A 21,807-nucleotide genomic window follows, 5' to 3' on the forward strand; every position below is an offset into this window, starting at 1 on the left:
CTGGATGTTGGAATAGTATAATTTACTATTCCAACTCCAGTCTGTGTGGACAATAGGGAAGGTGTTGGATTTTAAATCCAACACCTTCCCCCCCCTCAGCAAGTCGTTGTTCAGACTTGCGGAGTGATGGTATGCGGAATCACAACGCGGTCGTTGTAATGACCGCGTTGTGATTCCCTGCGGTGAAAAAAATTTGGGGTAAAGATTGTTTACCGCTTTTGAATGGTTCTGGATTTCTTCTTCAATTAACAGAAATAAGAAACTCATCACAAGGTATAAATTGTTGAACCTTAAGAACCCCACATTTTTCTCCTGTGTAATATCTAAGCCATGTTCATTACTTTACCATTCTTTTATGTCTGGCGTATGGGAATGCTGTGTATGGTGGCCTTTTGGACTGCCAGTTTGCAAAGCTGCAAGAAATCCAAACCATGGCAAGTGGTTTGCATCTGGCGTGCGAAAGACTGATCTTGTTTCAGCGGTGAGACATGCCATTTATAGGCTTCCCACCAAGATTCAGTTTAAGTCTCTCTTCCGGATTTACCAGGCTTTCTATACCACAGGTTGTGATCTGCTTTATTTCTTGATTTCCCACTAAAGCCCCAAAAGATCCCATAGAACAAGTTCTTTGTTGCTTCTTCAAATCCTCTGCTACCGTAGAACTTTTAGAATCTTAAACCCTGCATTTTGAAATAATCTACAGATAAAACTTCATCAGTCCACCTCGCAGTATTTCGCAAAAAGCTAAAATAATCCTCTTCATTCAATTTTTTACTCTCCTTTTTCTTCCTATCTCTGTCTTTCCCTCTGGTCTGATGCCAAGATGCTTTTGGGGGACATCTGCCCTCTACAAATAGACTAATAAAATAATCTATAAGTAAAAGCTAAAAAATACATCTAGGGAAATGGAAGATTACCCAGTACTCGCTGTTCCTTTTTAACAACTATTCTTGCAAGTGATGGTGTCCAAAAAATGCATATTTTGTGGCATGTTAGGAGGTTTATATATGAAAGTTAAGCCATGAAAGGAGCATTCAATTGCAATGAATGCTAAATTAATGCCAAGGGTCATCATTTAAGAGTAGCTAGTGATGACAACTACAGCGCTTCTGTTGCTGATTGGAACCACTGTATTACTGATATTTAGAAATATAAGGGTCTGATTTTGAGTTTAGCAGACAGGGACCTCCACTATAAATGTGGCAGAGTAGTCTGTCTGCCAACCATGCAGTCTGCCCGCCTCATTTAGAGATCTGCGGAATGTAAGCGTTCTGTTGGCAGAGCCCCGTTGCCTGTCAATGTAATACTTCCTCCAAAGGCAAAATGCAGCCACTTCCATTGTTGTAATGGGGGACAGGAACAGTGTGATGGTGCTTCCACTATATCTATTATTGTTTTGAATGGACAATGGGGAGAAAAGCTGAGGTGGAAAATATGAATCTGAAGAAAGCAGCGCTCTATGAAGGTGTGTTTTTATTTTATTTTTATTTATTTTATGTAGTTTGTAGAGCGCGCAGCTACCCCCGAAGGGGTGTCCCGGCGCTAAAATCCAGGGTTTACCAAGTGAGAGGGGGAGTGAAGAAAGAGGAATAGAGGGGAGACTAGAGTCCGGAGAAGAGCCAGGTTTTAAGTTTGGCTCGGAAGATGGTTTCGGAAGGACAGAACCTAAGCTCAAGTGGAAGGGAGTTCCATAGTCTGGCAGCAATGACACTGAAACCTCTGCCACCGGTTCTAGACAGTCTGAAACGGGGCGAGATCAGGAGGCGGAGGTCATTGGATCTCAGGGATCTGGTGGAGCGGGATATCGAGACCCGTTTTTTCAAATAAGTAGGACCGACGTTGTTGACGGCTCGATAGGTAAGAGTGAGGACCTTAAACTGAATGCGACTAGCCACAGGGAGCCAATGGAGTTCCCTCCGGTAGGCAGAAACAGATTGACGGTACGGGATATTACCGATCAGTCTGGCTGCAGCATTCTGGACAATCTGCAGCCGGCCTATCAGGTACTGGGGAGCCCCTGCATAGAGACTATTGGCATAATCCAAGTGGGACGTGATGAGGGCCTGGGTGACTGTGCGGCGGGAATCCAGGGGGAGATAGGGGAGGATCTTTCTTATCATGCGTAGTTTCATAAAGCAGGCGGAAGTAACTTTATTGATCTGGGTTTTGCATGACAGGGAGTCATCAAATTGGAAACCAAGATTCCGCGCCGAGTGAACAGGGGACGGGGCAGGATCAAGCGCCGTGGGCCACCACCAAGAAGAGGGGATAGAGGTTTTCTGATTGAAAAACAGAACCTCTGTTTTATCTGCATTCAATCTAAGATGGTTCGCAGTCATCCAGCCACTGATGTTATTGAGGCATTGGCGAAAATTGAGGAATGCGGAGTCCGAGTGGTCCCGAAAGGAGAACACCAACTGTGTGTCGTCAGCGTAAGAGACCACCCTGACTCCGTAAGACTCCACAACGTCAGCCAAGGGGGCCAGATAGACGTTGAAGAACAGGGGGCTGAGGGCGGAGCCCTGCGGCCCCCCACATGACAGAGGTTTTTTCTCTGACTTAAAAGGACGTAACAGAACCCTTTGCCTTCTGGCTGAGAGGAAGGACTCGATCCAGCAGAGGGCAGTGCCACCGATGCCTATCTGCTTAAGACGATCAAGGAGGATGGAGTGAGAGACCGTGTCGAATGCTGCGGACAGGTCGAGGAGAACCAACATGGCCTCCTCGCCCCTGTCCACGCATTCTCGGATGGTTTCAGATACTTCCAGCAGGGCCGTCTCAGTGCTGAATCCGGCTCTGAAACCGGATTGAGATCCATGAAGCAGAGAGTGGTCTTCTAAATAGTCCGTAAGTTGGAGCTGCACGGCTTTTTCCAGGACCTTGGCGGGTTTAGGAAGAAGGGAAATGGGACGGTAGTTAGTAAAGACAGCGGGGTCTGCGTCTGCCTTCTTCAAAATAGGGATCACCAATGCCTCCTTCCAGGTGGTAGGGAAGAAGCCATGGTGAAGGGAGGCATTCCAGACGGAAAGGAAAGGGCAGGCAAGTGAAGGCGCCAGTTCTCCCATGATTTTAGCGGGGACCGGATCAGAGGGGGCACCGGATTTACAGCAAATGAGTAGTCTGATAGCCTCGTCCTGGTTGAGTTTGTTAAATGAGAGGAAGGACGGAGACTCTGGGGGACTAGTAAAAGAAGACGGGATGACAGACTCTGTGGGGAAGGAGACACAGAGTTTGTTAATCTTTTCCAGAAAGAAATCTGAGAGTCCCTCGCAAAGAGCCTGACAAGCGGTGTCCTGGGGGCCCTAGCCGGAGGGTTAATAAAGTCTTTAACGATGCTAAAGAGCGTTTTTGATGAATTTTTGGCTTTATTAATTTGAGCGGCAAAGTGGTCTTTCATCGCGCATTTTTTAAGTTTAAGGAATTGTTTTAGGGCCGTCCTGTAAAGATGTTTGGCTTCAAGGTCGTAGTTAAGTCTCCACTTGCGTTCGAGAGCCTTACATCTGCTTTTCTCCTCCCGAAGGGGGGTGGAGAACCAGGGAGCAGAGGGTCGCGACCTAGTGGAGGAGATGGTTATCTGGGGGGCAATAGAATCAATTGCTTTAAGGAGAGTGGAATTCAACCTAGAAACATTTTCATCGATGTCCGGGGAGAGGTACTCCGACTGATAGTGGAATAGTGGGTCCAGGGTAGCGCAAGTGACCTTGTGCCACTTTCTTCCCAGTTCCTTCCTAGGGGCCATTGGGGCAGATTTGCGTCCCAGGGTGAGAGAGAATGGAATGAGGTAGTGATCAGTCCAGGTAAGAGGGAGAGGCTGGAGGACAGTGATGAGCGGAAAATTGGCGAATATAAGGTCCAGAGTGTGGCCTGCCACATGGGTGGGACCTACAACCAGTTGTTTAAGGTTGAGGCTCTCCATGGTATCCACCAGGTTGGTAGCCTTAGCACAGAGCGGGTTGTCTATATGGAGGTTAAAATCGCCCAGGACAATGAAGTTTTGGTGTTTAATAGATAGATCAGCCAATAAGTGAACAAGGGCGGTGAGGGAGGGGGCGGTGACGGGGGGGGATAATAAACTAGTGTGCCAGCTAAGATTACTGACGCGGAGTCAGAGACAGAGAAGTACATGGCTTCTATTGTACCTATATCAGCAAGTTTAGTGAAAGTCAGCTGGAAAAAGGATTTAAATATGACGGCTAGACCGCCTCCAGACTTACCTCCAGCCCGATTCAGGCATTTGATGTCATAACCTGGGGGGATAGCCAGATAGATATCCGGCGAGGAAGAGTCTGTGATCCAAGACTCGGTTAGGAAGAGAATATCCCATTCATCAGACGAGATGGACATCCAGATGTCATTGGCGTGACGGGGAAGAGACCGGCAATTAATCAAACCTGCTCGCAAGGTGTACTGATTAGAGGAGGATAGTTGTGGTGGTGGGTAAGGGGAGAGACGAGGTGTTTCTTGTGCATTTGAGCTTAATATATTTGTCTCTTTGCTTTCTAGTCCTTGGAATATCTATAAACCTCAGCAAAATAAAATAATTGGGACATTTTTCTGGTGAATAAACAAAAAACATTAGGGGCCTCATTAAGATGGCGGGCGGACTTTGCCCGCCCACCATCCTTGAGGTAGTAGGAACCGCCCGCCATAAGGGCGGGGGTCCCGTCGCCAGCATTAGGATGCACCCGCCACAGTGGCAGGCGCATCCCGCATTCCTATCATTGTGGCGGGCGGTGCACTTAGCACCGCCCGCCACAATGGCAGGAAAGCATGCTGTGCACTTCCATGCACAGCATGGCAGGCACTGCGCGGTGCCTGCCATGCTGTGCATGGAACTGCTGGGGAGTACCATAGGCACCCCACACACCCCGGAGTCCCTGAGGACCAGCAACGGGCCCCCGCAGGGACTCTCTGCATGCCTTTCCGTGGCAGCATTGCCGCCACGGAAAGGCATCCACAATTGCCCATCATAATATGGCTGGCGTTGTCTGATAGACACCCCCACCATATTATTCCTTTTCCGCCCTTGCCGCAAGGCGACCGGGGCGGAAAAGCGGCGGGGCGGTCTTTCCGTCCGCCGAGGTCCCCCTGCCACACTAGTATGGCGGCGGGGGGGAAACAAATGCGGATGTCGGGCGGATTGCCCCCGCCAGCCTGGGGGCAATCCGCTCGACATCATAATGGGCCCCTAGATGTCTACAACAATTGTTTCTAGGTCCGTTCATTAAGGATAACAATACCTGAGTGTGAAAAAGAACAGTGTCCAGGGTAACTTTATTAGGTCATTACACAGATATGATCTACTGAGCATCCAGCTCAGGCAGAATTTGAATGTAAACAAGCATCATACATTAGGAAACTAATTCAATGGACTGTGTTCACAGTGTTGCCTATGACTTAATATCGAAGTCGAGCACATCCGGAGAATTATCAGTAGCATATAAAGCAAAGAATGCTTTCATGGTTTCTACATCAATTTTCGTCGCCTTGACAGCTGGATCCTGCATCATCAGCTCTATCCAGGAATTGATCTTTGGGGTGTTCTTCAGACCACTGTGAATAAACGGTAAATATAGAAAAAACTGAAATAGGCAGAAATTGAATGGTTGAATCATTCATAGGCCACATTTTTGGCAGCAGCAAACTCGATTAAACAGTTTTTTTTTTATTGTGAGCAGTGGTCAATGAGTCCTCGCTTTTGCGCAGAACCCAATCTTTCTAATTTCCTCAGGTACAGTCAGCCTTGCACTGTCTACAGGCATCGCATGAATATTTCCCCGGAGATCTCCAAAATACAGCAGTAGCTCCTGCATTGCATTTGTGTCCTTCTTTTTACAGATTAACACATACTTTGCCCCCCAGATTCTGAACCAAACAAAAACGTGACTTAAGGAATATTTGGATTAATTTTCACTCTTGGTAATTAATGGCACATTGCACTCAATCAGTTTTGTTCTCTCCTCCACTATAGAAGAGGGTTAAATGCATGTACTTCGTAGATACTTAACTGCTTGGCCATATCCTCTTGAAGAAGACGAGGAACACATCCAACTTCAGACCTGCTTCAGATTTACTGTACCTCGGTGGGTGAGGTGCAGCCTGAATTCCTATGGGACAGAGGCACCTATGTATTTCCTGAGTAATGCCCTACTTTACTTCTAAATCGCACCTGGGTGACTTTGTATTTGCATTCTTGAAAAATAAGTAATGTTCTACATTCCTGTAGATTGTATCTAAAAAATGTGCAGATACTTTCCAGTAACTCTTTACTTTTCTGTAAATTGCAAATGTATGAAATACACTAATTTTCTCTAGGAACCAGAAAACTCTCTTCATCTCTGTAAATGTACCCAAGTACTTGCCTGTACATTGCGCCTTGGTTAGATTTCACAAGTAATTTCCAGGGACTGAGTAACTCCCTAGTTACCTGTAAATATTTTCTTGGCGGACCTCACAGGGAGCTTACAAATAAAAAAATGTTTTCCTAAGAGCTGAGTAGCTATTTACACTAATTGACATAGCACTTATTTGTGGACATTACAAGTATTTCATAGGGAGCAAAGTAATCACCTGTGTTCCTTGAGATTCCCCTCTGGGTGGACCTTGGACATATTCTATTCAAACTCTAAATAACACTCATCTCATTCATGCAAACTGGATTCAGAGCCGACACTAATAGAATTACCACATATTAGTATTATCCATGATGTTATGAGTCAGTGAAAGTTAAGAACTGTAGCCTGCTTGTTTGCTTTAAAGATTACTGTATGGCCTTAGACGGGGTGGATAGACATATACTAGTGTCAAAATTATTGAGGTGAGGAATCCCTGCTACATTATGGAATGCTTTTTCTTTGTTTGTATCATTGGGTCCAATTTAAATTAACATAACGTGCATTTATAAAGCGAGCATTCACCCAAGGGTATCTTGGCTCTGAAAAACAGTTATTTATTTGTCTGTCAATTAGTCACAATGGGCATTTAACAAGAAGATTATAAGTATGACCAATAAATACCTGAAACAAGTCTCCATGCGGGTTCTACTCTTCTTTAACTTATACAGCTAACTTATCCGTAGCCATTAATACAGAGGGGACTTGTATGGGAAGAATATGCTGATGACACCATCATTCCGACCACACATCAAGGGGCCTATAAATGTCCTCAGGGGGGCTACGATATGATAATAACGGCAACAAATTCACGGTTAATGTAGATAAATTAGAGGTTTTTCTCAGTAAAATGAAACGTTGGTACATTCGAAGTATTCCAGTTGAGAAAAGCAGGAAATACAACTATCCAGATGTGTTGGTCGAGAATCGTGGGACAAGAAGTGACTACCTAGCCTCACGAGGAACTAAATCCTCTACCTTGACATATGCTATTTGTTATTTCGATAACAACTATAATAACCATTACTAACAGTCAAAAAGGCAACATTTCTACCATCTCTTGATTATGGCCTAGTGACATTTACATGGAAATTAGGCCTTTGTTGAGACTGTTCCCAGTGTAAAGGTTTTAGTTTTAGTCAAATCTTTGGTCTCATTATTTCAACCAGCCAAGTGCAAATAAGGATAGAATTTAATCAGCAGCAGTCATTACTCAAGGTAATGTCACAGTTGATGTTATTTGTTATGCCATGTTGTAGAGAATTTCCTCAGAACGACCATTTGACATTGCATCCAATTTTCGTATTCTCATTGGCTACATGATTTACACGAGGCACTGAGCACCTTACATTTGCACAACCTTGAGAGGCCTTCTATCACTGACCTATTAAGACTGTATTAAACAAACTAAGTTAAAGCAATGTTGGATAGTAAGGCTTTTAATAAAAGGACATTTTCAGGCTACACTTCTTGAACTTCTCGAGGAAAAAATCAAGCTAATTACCTATCTGAGCACTTTGAGAGGCCTTATATGACTGGTCTTTTTAGGACTGCATTGAACAGAATAGGTTAAAGCAATGTTGTATATTGTGGATATTGAGGGCTTTAATAAAAGTACATTTTCAGGTTACATTTCAGTCAACTTCTCAGGGAAGAAACTGGATCAGACAAATCATATTTAGCCCATTATCAAGTATACCATTTTTAAATAACACATTGGACAGACAATTATTTCTGTAACCAAATGCAGAGACAGCAGAACTTCTCTACTCTTGTCAACTAAATTATCTGTACTGCCAAAGGGGCACAGTTTCCAAAACCACTAATTGATTAATAGACATAAACTATATATATATTGTAAAATAACATGGCATACTATAGTATACCCTATCAACCCAATGCCATTACCACAACCCAAATCAAGATTCTCACTTAAAAAACCAAGAAGGAAACAGCTGCAGTGTTTGAATCAGTGCTTAATTTGAGCCGGTGGTTCCGGTACTCAGCACCAGCACATAATAATCATCACCAGCGCATGTCATGAGCACCAGTTAAGGACACACTCATTTATGATAGGCACAGGGAGTTTAAGTGATTTGCTCATAATCACAGGATGTTGAGCCGACTCTGAGGCTCGAACTTGTTTCCCCAGCTGCGAAGTCAGCAGCTCTGGCCATTACGCCACATCATGTCCCTACTTTCATTGTTAGCAGTTGGTTGTTTAAAAGTGGGGCTAACAGGAGAAATGGGGTGGTGTAAGCTGCCTACTGACACGAGCCCCAGCACATAGTTTTTTAGAAATGAACCACTGGTTTGAATTAACCCGAATAATGGGGTATTACAATGGGTGCATACAACCCAATGGAGCTACACCACCCTTATGAGGCCAAGTAAGACCTCATTGCTGAATCCTTTTAGGGAAATTTCTAACACTTGTAGTTTACTTCAACAGTGAGACAGCATGCCTATATTCAAGGTTGAGCACTTGGTATAATCCTAATACTTCTCAAGACACTTTCAGAAACCGAAATTGTTTGGAAAAGCAAGGCCTCTAAGAAGCAAATTTACACTACTTTCAAGGTTTCCACCTTAGGAAAAAAGATCATCCTCAAATGTACCATCTCAGGGAATGACCAGAGCTGGGGATTAGACTTACTCCATTGTTTCAAACCAAAGTTCATGTATATATAGTTTACTACATCTAGCCTACCTCTCTTGTAGTGGTGGCTGGTGACTTTTTAAAGTAGTAGTTTGTAAAAGTTGTGGACGAGTTTGTCTTAGCAGCAAGAATAGTCTTGAAATATTAAAAAATGTGAATATGAGTTCTCCATATCTTGTTGCATTATTTTCAATAGTTACTGTAGTGCGCAAATTGTACGCTTTTCAGAGTGACCCACACCTTTCTTTTAAAAATACACGTTCACAACAAATATATTGTTTCCTCACTTAAAATTGAATTGGGTACCGAAATCTGAGAGCAAACTACTCCAAAGATTAGTTCCTTGCCTGCCAAATTCTTGAATACTACTATGGCATGTAAAAGGGCTACGCTTCATAGCATCATAAAATAAAGATGGACGAGGCATTAACCGCATGCGCGCTAGCGGAATTCCGCTCGCACGCTGGGTTTTTTAAAAAAGCACTTTGCGTGACTAGCTGGGCTCGTCATCAGCGTGCGAGGAGGCTACGCGATGACGAGCCCAGCTCGTCATCAGCGTCGAAGGGGCTAAAGGCCCGAGCTAAATACCTGGCTCTGGCAATCCAAAGCATAAAATGAGCCACCCCTTTATATGTAGCTCTGCCTGCCACCAGTGCTCTACCTCAATGCTTCACAAACATTTAAGAACCACGACCCACTTCTTAGCATGACAATCTTTCGCTATCCATCTAGCTTTAATGAACATATAGGCAGGCGTTTTTTTAATGTAACTAAGCATTGTGTGGTAGCGCACTGTCATTTACAGATAACACATTTTCCATTGAAATGGCCACTAAATTTGAACATACCGTTATGCTGATAAAATTATACTGCACACAAATGAAGATGTGTGGAAATCCGGTTTCAGTGCATATTTATCATTTGTGCACCACCAAGAAAAAGTGTCTTAATGTGATTTGATCCTATGAAAAACTTTGTTTCTATCACACTTCAGAATTTTTAAAAATAAAAAAAGTACTTAAGTTTTGCTTTTTGAACTGCTGAATGTGCACAGTTCATTTGCAGTTTGTATTCTGCATTACAAACACATGACATCCTATGGCCTTTCACACTCTCTGTACCTCAGCAAGATTATTACATAATTCACTTTACTATTCTTTCTCTGACTACAAAGTGAGACAATTTTATAAACACCAATCCCCATGCTAAATAAATAAGCAGCAATTTGCTAGAAGACATACCTGACATTTGACCGATGTCATTGAAGCACAGCAAATGTGGCAATATAAATACAAAATCTATAGGCATCTTTCAGGAACAACTAACCTCATATACCAAGAATTAAAGACAGAGCATTAGCCTATGATAAAAAATGGGAGAAGGTCGCCCATCTAGTGACTGAATAGCGCAATGTGAAACGAGGAATCCTAGGATCAGTCCCGGCTTGCCCATATGACCAAACAAATTGTATGTCCTATGTGAATATTTCGTTTGACAGAGCCTTCTTTTTCTTCATTTTCACATGAGAGCACCTTCAAATATGTGAGGTTTAGGATCTGTACTGTACATAACCTCTCATGTTTGATTTATTAGACTACTGCGTTGCTCTAAGTATAATATTCAGGGCCACTGGAAGCATGCGATTGTGCGGCCCTTGTGGTTTTTGCATAATAATAGGTTTACCACATTTGCCACATGATCCATCATCTGCATTATCATCTGCAGATTTTAACAAAAAACCGAATGACATTCTTGTTGTAAGGCTGAGGCCTGAACATTTCTAGTAAGTTCATGCTAAAAAAACTATAATTTTAATAAAAGCCACTCATTTGAGTGATATAATCTGATGTACTAATGTGAAATGCTTCAGCATGTTCACAAAACATATATCCTTTTTTGAATTTTTGAAGAGACTTCATGATGTGCTTTGCACGATTTACATTGTATGTTATTGTTTTTGTATAGTGCTTACTACCCTTGATGAGAGGTTAAAGGGTTTTACGGCAAATGTAGGCTTTTTTCTACCAACAGCAGCGAAACCAAACAGAGTTAAAAAAGTTCTTGAAAACCACTGTGGGTCGGCTGTTTTTAATGGACATATTTGTTTTTAGTGGTTCACAGTCACTCAGAAAAGCTAGTGTTAACCTCATAAGTGCTGCGCCAGTCCAACGGCCGACGGCACCACTACCTCTGGAGTGCTGCCGTCGGCCGTTGGACGTTCCAACTGCACCTGCGCAATGGTACGTTCAGCACTGGAGCTGGACGTTGCATAGCTGCTAAGGTGTTAAGAAATGAAGTGTTTGCCTTATAGGTTTCCTTTGTTACGTAAAATACTTCAAACAATGGAGGTTTTAGAAGTGTCAGCTACTTCAGTATTAGAATTACTGCCCCATCGAGCAGAAACATGGGGTACTCTCAGAGAGATCCATAAGGAATGACACATTTTATGGATATCAGGTTCATGCAGGGCTTTAAGTGGACCAGGTCCTGCCGACGCCGAGTATTGGCAGTTTTAAAGCAGGTGCTGAGACGGGTCCCTATTGGGCTCTCCAATTTGGTGTTCACCCTCAGAGTGAAAAACAAATCTTATCTCTGCAGCACTGCCTTTGATGCAACTTCAAAAAGACTCGTTATAGTTCTTTCCCAGTCTCATCATGTTAGAGCTGAAGCATTTTCAATATTATATACAACAAAGCCATAGTTGTTGCTTATTCACCTTATGTAATTAAGAACCATGACAAAGCCACCAGTCCTGGCTAGGTGTAATGTTACTTTTATTATATATCTGGATGCAATGATGAAAGAAGCAAAAAAACAGTCGGGCGGCACACTATGCTAACCACCCACCAGCTGTGCGAGCATCTCATGGGCCCTCCAGCCGTTCCCATCAATTATGTACACCAAGACCATTGTGGCGTTAAAACGGCCACCATTTATTCACATCATGAGTTGGTACACAACTTGTCATGATGGCATTGGTCCTTAACATGCTCATTTCTGTCTTATCTCAGATTACAATATAAGCCATCTCATAACAGGTTATACAGTATACCTTCTATACTTTATTCCTTCTTAAAAACCCGTAATATGCCTAATCCTACAATGCATCAACCGCAGACCCGAAATGAGGCCATCAAAGCTAAGATCTTTGCATATGGAAGCAACACGCCACTACACCTTAGAGGCAAAATGACTGTGCCAGTGCGGTCGGAAGACACAGATATCACAATTGACATCCACACCATCAACCAGGAGACAGATACACTGTGGAGAAGCCATGCAGCAGAAGGCTTGGGATTATTGAAATTTGCCAGAAGTGTATGAGCAGATCAGACCAAAGAACTCCTCAGCCAGTTTGAAGACCTGTTCAAGGGACTAGGACGCATCAAGAGAGCCCCCCTCAAACTACACATAGACCCGACTGTCATGCCAACCATGCTATGGAACAGGAGATTACCTTTCCAGCTTCAACCACTAGTAGAGGAAGAGCTGCAGAAGCTGGAAGAACAAGGAGTCATAGAGAAAGTGTCAGGGCAACCGCCGTGGGTATCCCCAATGGTGATTGCAGAGAAGCTGCGCCAACCGGGGAAGATCAGACTCTGTATCGACATGCACCTTCCCAACCAGGCCATCCGACCATGGATGACATAGTGGCCGACCTGAACAGTTCCAGATGGTTTTCAAAGCTGGACCTGAACGCTGGTTATCATCAGCTGGTGTTAGCGAAAGAGAGCTGATATATAACCACGTTCAGCACCCATCTAGTGCTCCGAAGATACTAACGTCAGAATTTTGGCCTTTCTTCTGCCACTGAAATCTTCCAAAATGCAGTCAAAGAAATCCTGGTTGGTCTACCTGGGGTGTTGAACGTGAGTGATTACATTCTCATCCACTCACAGACGGCTGAAGAACACTACATGCACGTAAGAGCAACTGAAGAGACTCCAGGACCACGGGGCCACCCTGCACAGGGAGTAGTGCCTGCTGTTCCAACAAAGTATAGAATTCTTTGGATACACGTTTACACAGGAGGACATACAAGTCGACCCGCGGAAGCCCCAAGTCATCAAGAATGCAACAGCCCCTTTAAACTGTAGCTGAAGTCTACAGCTTCTTAGGGATGGCTACAAACTGTGGTCGTTTCATCCCGGACCTAGCCACCCTGGCGGAACCACTCCGAAACCTCACCTGAGCGGACACCATGTAGCGATGGGGCCCAGCTGAAGAGACGGCCTTCCGAGCTGTCAAGATTGCTCTCCTCGATCACACCGCGCTGGTGTATTTCAACCCCGCCAGGCGAGCAGTAATACTTGTGGACGCCAGCCCCATAGGCCTAGGGGCAGTCCAGACTCAGGAACAAGAGCCCGGACGATGGGCCTCCCTAGCCTATGCCAGCAAAGCACTCTCTCCTATGAGAAACGATACGCTCAGATTGAGAGAGAGGCTCTGACAATCTGCTGGGCCTGCAGACACTTCCACTTATACATATGTGGGCACCCGTTTACTGTCGTCAGGGATCACCATCCCCTGGTGCCGTTATTCAAAGGATAAGCACCCTACCCACCACCGCATATCGAACGGTGGGCCATCGAGCTCCAACACTATGAAATGGATGTGGTGTTTTGGCCCGGTGCCAAGAACCCTGCCAACTTCCTCTCGAGACACCCAGACACAACGGAAGGGGGGCAGGACGAACCAAGCACTGATGCCACCGAAGCCCACCTAAACAGGATTTCAGCACTCACGTGCCCTCGAGCGTTGACCCTCGAAGAAGTGGCGGTGGCCGCCAAAGAAGACCACGTCATCACCATATTACGTGCTGCCGTCCAAGAAGGGCAGTGGCGTCGATTTCTGCACTCAGCCGACTCGTGGACTGGCCCCATGAAAGAAAGCTTGATACATATGTGGAGAGTCAGGAATGAGCTGAGCCTCAACCAAGAAGAAATCCTACTCAGAGGGCTGCGCATTGTTATCCCCGCGTCCCTCCAACTATGAGCAACACAACTTGTCCATGGAGGGCACCAAGGAGTGGAAAAGATTAAGGCCCGCATGCGAGAGAAAGTATGGTTCCCAGGGATGGATGCCCAGGTGGAAGAGACAGTCCGGAGGTGCCCCTCCAGTCAGGTGATGAGTGGGCCCATCCACACCGAGGAACAAGGACAAAGCCCCTAGGAGAAGCTGAGTGTGGATTTCGGGAGCTTCCCGGATGGCCGGGTCACCCTAGCCCTGATAGACAGCTACTCAAAATACCCTGTGGTAGCGGCCGTCACCTCAACAGCCTTCTCGGATACAGGCCCTGCCCTAGACAAGATCTTCTCTATGTTTGGATGTCGGGAAGAACTCAGAAGTGACAACGGACCCCGTTCCAGGAACACGAATTCTGGGAGTTCCTACAACACCACTGAATCCGGCACAGGTGCATCACCTCGCATTGGGGAGATCAAATGATTTAGGAGAACAATTAACAAGGCTCTTCACATTGCAGTAGCGGAGCATAGTGATCCAGAACAGCAGCTGCAAAGGTTCCTGCGTGAATACAGGAGCACCCCTCACAGCTCCACACGCCAAGCGCCCTGGGGGTTAATGTTCAAAGGAAATTGGCTGGGAGGCCTTCCCACAGCACCGGGGTGTACCCTTTCCCCGTTTGACAAAGAGGGCACCCTCAGGCAAAGAGAAAAGCAGAACAACACTGCCAGCCAAGCCAGGAGAGCCGTGTCCAGGCAGCTGCGTCAAGGAGATACAGTCATCATAAGAGACTGAAGGCCAGGAGGGAAATTCCGGACCCGGTATGAGTCTGGTTACTGGACAGTTGTCGAGGTGAAGGGGACCATGGTGAGAGTCAAAAAAGAGGGGGAAACTGTGGCCTGCAACATCTCATGGTTCAAACAGATAGTCAACCCTTTCCAGTACCCAAAGATCACTGCCAGCCCCGAAGAACTCAGTGCCAACCAAGAAACACCTTGAGAGGCCGAGGGCGGCGATTCAGAACCAACGCTGCCACCTGGAAGTCCGGAAGCAACCCAAGAGCCCCCGATGTAACCCCAGACGCCCAACACCCCGGCTCCTGCAGCCAGCGCCAGCCGAGGCCTATCCAGGTATGCTCTTAGAGACAACCTCCAGCCGAGCACTCGCCTGAGAGACTTTGCCTGCCAAGTAAGTGAACTGTGAGACTCACGAGAACCGGTCAAGGACTGATTTGAGATGGTATGTAACGGTTGTCGCACTAGTGGTCTGCCGCCAGCGCGCGCCGAAGACCCAGCCCCTGCGTTCACATCGGATGGCCTGGGAGCGTGTATAAATAAAAGTGGGCAGAGCTGTGCTAGGAAGTCCGCGTTTATCAGAGATACTGTGTGTGCATGTCGTTATTGCTGCGGCCGCAGCGCCCTGCCGATCATGCCTGTACCTGGGTGGCCCCCTGATGTAACAATTCGAAGTTGGCTCCCCTATCCCAGGGTCGCCAGTACCATTTGTTACACAGCCACATTAGGTTGGGGAAGTAGGTACTGTGCCCTCATTGGGGGCATGCCAGACACCAGCCCACACCTACATGATCACAACTTGCTTTACAAGGCAAAGTGTAGCGACCCCTGAAGGCCGAAAGGCTGCGCTGCTTTGCTAACATCAGCGCAGAAACACCGGCAGGAACTGTACAGTGCCATGAGGGCAAGCCACGAACCTCCCGCCCACACACCAGTAACATCCAGCGCCCTCAAGGATGAAAAGCTGAGTCACACTAACTTCAGCGGACAAACCCGGGCAAGTACATTCTACTAACATGGGAGCGTGTGACAGTCACCTGCCCCTACACACCTAAAAATAGCCTGCCGTAACCGTACAGTGCAGCAAGCAATTAAAGCCCTGGGCCCAGGGATATGTAACAGGGCAAAAGAGGGAGAGGAGGAGATGAGAGGGTAGAGGAGTGGAAACAGAGCGAGGGAGGAGGATGAAAAAAACAATGAAAGGGCGCAGGAGAAACAGAAAGGGAGGGAGAAAGAGGGAAAGTAGAGAGATAGAAAGAGATCGAGATTGAGGAACCCAGAGAAAGAGAGAGAAACGCGAGAAAGGAGATCATATTGTGTGCATAATTGAGAGATAAATAGAAAATACAGGAGAAAGATACAACAAACACAGTTAGGGGTAAAGAACTAGGAAATAAATAAATGAAAGAGGAGGGAGAGAGTGTAGGACAGAGCCGAAGGGAACTAGTGTGTATGTGACATGATAGAGAAATCCAATTAGTTATAGCTGCCTACTCTGACTTCCTTGGACCTCCCGTTCGGGAGCTTCAAGATGTCCACAGAGGCTGACTTTGCAGAAATCTGTAAGTATTACCTGCATACCTTTTTTCATTCATAACAGGGTAACATGTAAAAGGCTATCAATACATGTTTGATGAAAGTGTCCGCACAAGAAGATTCAAAGATACGAAGGCCTTCCTGCTGAAATATTCTGTAATGTCATCCACCGCAGATAGATAGCAATGGCACAGCAAAGGAAAGAGTTTACAAAGTGATCTCAGTTACCAGTGACGATTCCGCAGAGAAATGCTACACACCAGAAAAAAGCCTTAATGAAGGAGTTTTTGTAGAGAAGATCCAGGTTTTAGGCGCTGATAGTAAATTACACCCTTATTAATACCTGACCTGCCCTTCTACTTGTTCTTCACACATTTGTCAGTCGTTTTTTTTTCTGTTTACGCATGGGCGGATAATGTCTGTACCCAATATTTATAGAAACCTGCATCTTTTCCTAAAGGTGCGTGTTTTCTACGGTGTGCGGCTCTCGTGCCATTATGGGTTAAACTGGTGGATTGATTCAGACACTGGCGCTGATAGCATGAAGCATGTACCTGCACATGCTCCGAGTTCTGATTGGCGATTGCCACCACCAGTGGCGGCTCCTCCGCTAAGGCGGAGGATCGTCGCCCCACTGCTCATGGAGCAGTGTAAAAGAAAAAAGAAAATGAAAATAACAGAAGTTATTTTCGTTGTATTTTTAGTAGCGTCACAGGCAGGGAGGAGCTTGCTTGGCCCACCTGACGAACCGGCCAAAGTGTCATGCTTAGTTTGCATGTTCCCCACCTAGGCTGTCTTACAGCCTATGTGGAGAACATGCTCAGGCCCCCAGCTCCTGTCTGAGAGTCGAACCATAGTTCTCAGACCTATCACAACACTGCCTTGCAGCACTGTGGTTGGCTCAGGGGAGCCTGGGTGCTTACTGGAAGAGACACAATATGGGAATAGACTGAGGAGAGATGCGGCGAGATCGGGTAAGTGAATGTTTTTTTAACCCCCCCCCCCCACCTCTCACGCCACCCCCATACCTTAGCAGCCACCACTGGCCCCCACCAGAGGAGTAAAGCTTTGCCTTTTGCTTCTCTGATGCGCGCAGGGATTTACTTCAGAAGTTATATACTTTTGAACACTAGTTCACTGATAAAAAGTGATGAAAGCATAACGATATTAAGTTAGTCAAAATTCCATTGCTTTCTTCAGCTCACGCAATAGCTCAAAGATACTAATGTTATGTTATGTTACAGATTTTGTATAGAGCACATCTGCCCTTCAAAGGGGCATCCCAGCGCTAACAGACGGAGGTTGGGAGGATACTAACAGAAGGCAAGGCCTAAAACTAAGGGAAAAGGTGTGTTTTAATGGCCTTGCCGAATGCCAGGTAGTTGTCAATGCTACAAATGTGCTCAGGAAGAGAGGTCCAAAGCTTTGCAGCCAGAGTGCCTGCACTTTCCTCACCCAAGGAACAACCGCCAAATGCTGGCTCATAGATCGTCGTTGGCGAGTAGGTGTATAAGGTGAAAGCAGATTTGCCAGGATATCTGGGGAGGAGAAATTCCTAATTTTATAGGCAATGCAGATGGACTTGAGCTCGATGCGCCTCGCTACCGGTAGCCAATGTGGTCGTCGGATGGCGTGGTCGTAGGGCAAGTTCTAGAGAGGCCAAGAAGAGTTCTAGCAGCCACATTTTGAACCCTCTACAGAGGTAGGATTTCAGCCTTGTTAACCCCTAGGTAAAGTGAACTGGCATAATCCAGCCTAGAGATAATGGAGGCCTGGATGAAGACTCGACGGACTGTGGGATAAAAAAAACAATAGCGGTTTAAGCCCTCGCAGGTGGTCCAGCAACTTTCTCAATTTGGACCTGAAAGATGAGGCTGAGTCAACCCGTACAACCAGGTGTTTAACCACCTGTTTGGGGGTGGGTGCGCAACCCAAGGTCACCGGCCACCAGCTCTCACTCCACAGCTCAGTATCTCTCCCTTAGCCACTCTACGACGGCCACAAGATGGCTCCTGAACTTAAGAGCACCCTGCGTGGAGTCATCAGAGTGCTACTATTAACTGAGTATCATCAGCATATGATTTCCACCGTTAGTCCTCTACTCCTGGCCACTGCTGCTAGAGGATGGACATACAAGTTGAATAGCGTAGGGCTCAATGCTGAGCCTTGTGGAACCCCTTGTTTGATAGTGTGCATCAGGGAGGCGAAAGGGGGTGCCGCTACCTGGAAGATTCTATCAGATAGAAAAGAGGCGAACAATCCCAGGGCCCGGCCCTCGATGCCAGCCTCCTCCAACCATTGCAACAGGATCTGATGCAATACCATGTCGAACGCAGCGCTGAGATCCAATAGTATCAGCGCTGAGGTAGGTCAAACATCTAAGGCCTCCCTCAGATGTTCGGTCACAGCTAGGAGAGCAGTCTCCGTACTGTGACCCGGGCGGAAACCATTCTGAGAGGAGTCAAGCGTGCTGTTGTTTTTCAAGTGTCCTGTCAAACTGGAGTTATTGTAAGCCTTGGCGATCTTGGACACCCACGGCAGGACAGAGATGGGGCGAAAGGTCTCCGGTTTGGTGGCGTACAATGTAGGTTTTTTTAACAGAGGGACCACCATGGCTTGTTTCCAAGCCCTGGGGTAAGCCGCCATGGATAGGAACAGATTAATCAGCCGACACAGAGGTGTAAGGAGCAAAGGCAGAGATTTAAGAAATTGCTAAGGCTTAAGAGAACCTGATTTAACCCTACTACATAACATACGCATCTCATCTTGGGAGATCGATGGAAACACAGCCAGTGAGCGGGTGGAGAGGGGTCTATGAACAGGCCCTGATCTGATTGAGGTAAGGGGGAAGGTCCTATAGATGTTCTCCACCTTCTTCATGAAGAAAGTGGCAAGATTCTCACATTGCTGGTCAAACAAAATCAGGTGCGTTGTAGGTGACCCTGCCACTTTGAGATCTTTAAGTATTGAAAAACTACTTTTAGCAGGATTGCTGCTACTTCTGATTTCGTCAGCTAAGTAGGCCGCCCTTTCCTTCTGGATGGCCCTGTGATAATTCTTGATGGCTGCCTGATAATGCCTCTTCAGGACTGGATCATTATCCCGTCTCCATGCCCGTTCCAACCTTTTGCATGCTTTTCGGATAGTAGTAAGTTTACTACTATACCAGGGGCTGGATTTACTGTTGCAACTCTTAGACCACTTTACAGGGATGAGTGTGTCAAGAGGCCGCCGAATCCTGTCGGATAGGGCTTTATCGGCTGCATCAGGGTTATTCGGCATGCTGAGGGTGTAAGTAGAGAGGAGGGCATGAAATTGATCAATGTCCAGTTTGTGCCAGGGACGTTTAAGGATTGACTTCTGGGCCACCCTCTGTAAGGGCTCTACCCCCGAGAGTATCATGGTTACCAGATTGCAATCGGACCAGCTCATAGGGATGGGAGTATTAACTGTGAGGGCAGGAAGATTAAAAAAAACTGGGTCAAGCAAGTGGCCTGCAAAATGGGTACAGCCTGGAACAAGTTGAATCAGCTGAAGGGCAGCAAGGTCTGCTAAAAATTACCCGTTTCAGAGTCATGCATATTATCCAAATGTAGGTTTAAGTCACCAATAATGCTTTAGTTGGCAGATCTCATAGCCAAAGAACTTACTGCATCAGTTAGTGCCACCCTGAACTCTTTAGAGGGCCCCGGCAGTCGGTGGACCAATAACTCGGACATTGTATAACTGGCGTTGAGGGAGATCCTTAACCGCACGCACTCACGGCCAACCAAGACCCCTTTCACGAAGATACAGGTGTAGCAGGATTTAAAGGTAACTGCGATATCACCTCCTCTCGTTTCTCTGTTGAGATTCACAATGCTGAAGCCCCGGGGAAGCGCCAGACCTGGCTCAGCCACCATATCAGCTGAGCGCTAGATCTCTGTTGGAAAGAGAAGCACAGGTGACTCATTCTGGCACAGATCATAAACCTCTGCAAAATGCTTTGCTACGGAACGGCAGTTAAGGCTGAGGAGTTTAATGATGCACCTGGGGGGGAGAAGGAAGTAGGAGGGTATGTAATTACCCAAGAATTGAACCCACAACATCTACATCAGAACAGGCCTTCAAGCAAATTACATGGGTGATCATCGCATAAGCTGACCAGTTACCTGATAGCCAGTAGGTCTCGACACGAGTAGGTTTGCTTTTCCTCAAGTGGACAGGCAGCATGTGTGGCGTCTGGCGAAGTCCAGGCGCGGATTGGCGCAGACGGGCATGCCTTAAGCATGCCTTAGGCGCACCAGTGGCGCACCCGCTGCACGCCCACTGTCACATTGTGTTTAAATGGAGGATGCAGCGGCGAAACTAGACCAGCCCCTCTGACCCTGGAAGTGTGTCACCAGCAGGGCAGGGCAGAGAGTGAAAGATGAAAGAGAACGCCCTCCACGCAAACGGCACAAAGCTGCGATGGAATGGGACCAAGTGCCAAAAGCACACAGAAGGTAAGAAATGCCAAAAAGTGCAGTAAAAGTTAAAAGCACCCTAGGAGTCAGCGTGCACACTATAAAACCCAAAGTAGTGAGAATAAAACAGCAGCAGCCTTGTCAACAGCCGCAGGCAGTAAGAACAACATCAGTTGTGCAATTTAATTTTTTCCTGACTTTCCACACAGTTACTGTTCCATCTTTCTTCCAAAGTAAACGTTTTTGTTTTAATCCTCTATATATTGGGTGACACAGTGCTTCTGGTTTTTAGAGCTTTTGTTTTCTAATTTCTCCTTGGTTCAATGTGTCCTTTATAAAACACTAGCTGAAAGCAGGTGGATAATGAATGCAGTTTCTCGTCTACATGGCATACATCTCAGGTTCCATATGAAGAAGAGGAAAATGAATGGCGATACATAAGAGTAAAGAAGTACACTTTTTCCTCACAATCTCCACATCTTAAGAGGGCATGTCATCACATTTTATTGCCACTGAGGACATAGTAAAAATATGAGGGAAAAGTGCATAGCTCAAACACGTTTTACTCATATTTCCCCATTTATACAGCCACTGCAGCTAGTATAAATGAGGTTGTTATTGTTTTACACTCCCAAGTGATCACTTCATCGACCTCTTGAGGATGATAGGTCGATTGAACTGACTGGAATTGAGAGCTGCTACAATATGGTTTACCGTGAGCAAAGGGGGAATTTATCCCCAGGGTGACTCACCAGTTTCACTTCATGTAGGCCATTTTTGGTGGTTGCAAACCAGAAAGTGGCCCGTTTGCGACAGCAAAATTGGCCTGTTGTTGGAATCTTGTTCTGTGCGTTCCCTGCGTGGAACATTCTGTGGGGAAAGTTCTTTCTCCGGCAGTTGCTGCCGGGGAGCTGTTGAAGCTGGATGAATAAAGTACCCTCTCCTCACCTACCTGGTTGGAGTCTACTTCCTTTCACCTGTGCAATGTACAAACTGTATTTTGCAAGTCGATAACT

General features: G+C 46.1%; 1 protein-coding gene across 1 annotated transcript in view; it reads right to left on the reverse strand.

Annotated features, from left to right (window-relative positions):
* Nucleotides 1–5,241: 5,241 nt before the first annotated feature.
* The window catches only part of LOC147712019 (glutathione S-transferase omega-1-like), a 128,734-nt gene continuing 112,168 nt past the window's right edge, over nt 5,242–21,807 (reverse strand). The window contains exon 6 of the mRNA XM_086922751.1: nt 5,242–5,553. Within this exon, the coding sequence (XP_086778877.1) occupies nt 5,391–5,553 (163 nt within the window). The 3' untranslated portion in view covers nt 5,242–5,390. The remainder of the gene's footprint in view (nt 5,554–21,807) is intronic.

The sequence above is a fragment of the Lissotriton vulgaris genome, chromosome 5, assembly GCF_964263255.1.
Source record: "Lissotriton vulgaris chromosome 5, aLisVul1.2, whole genome shotgun sequence".
NCBI classification, from domain to species: Eukaryota; Metazoa; Chordata; class Amphibia; order Caudata; family Salamandridae; genus Lissotriton; species Lissotriton vulgaris.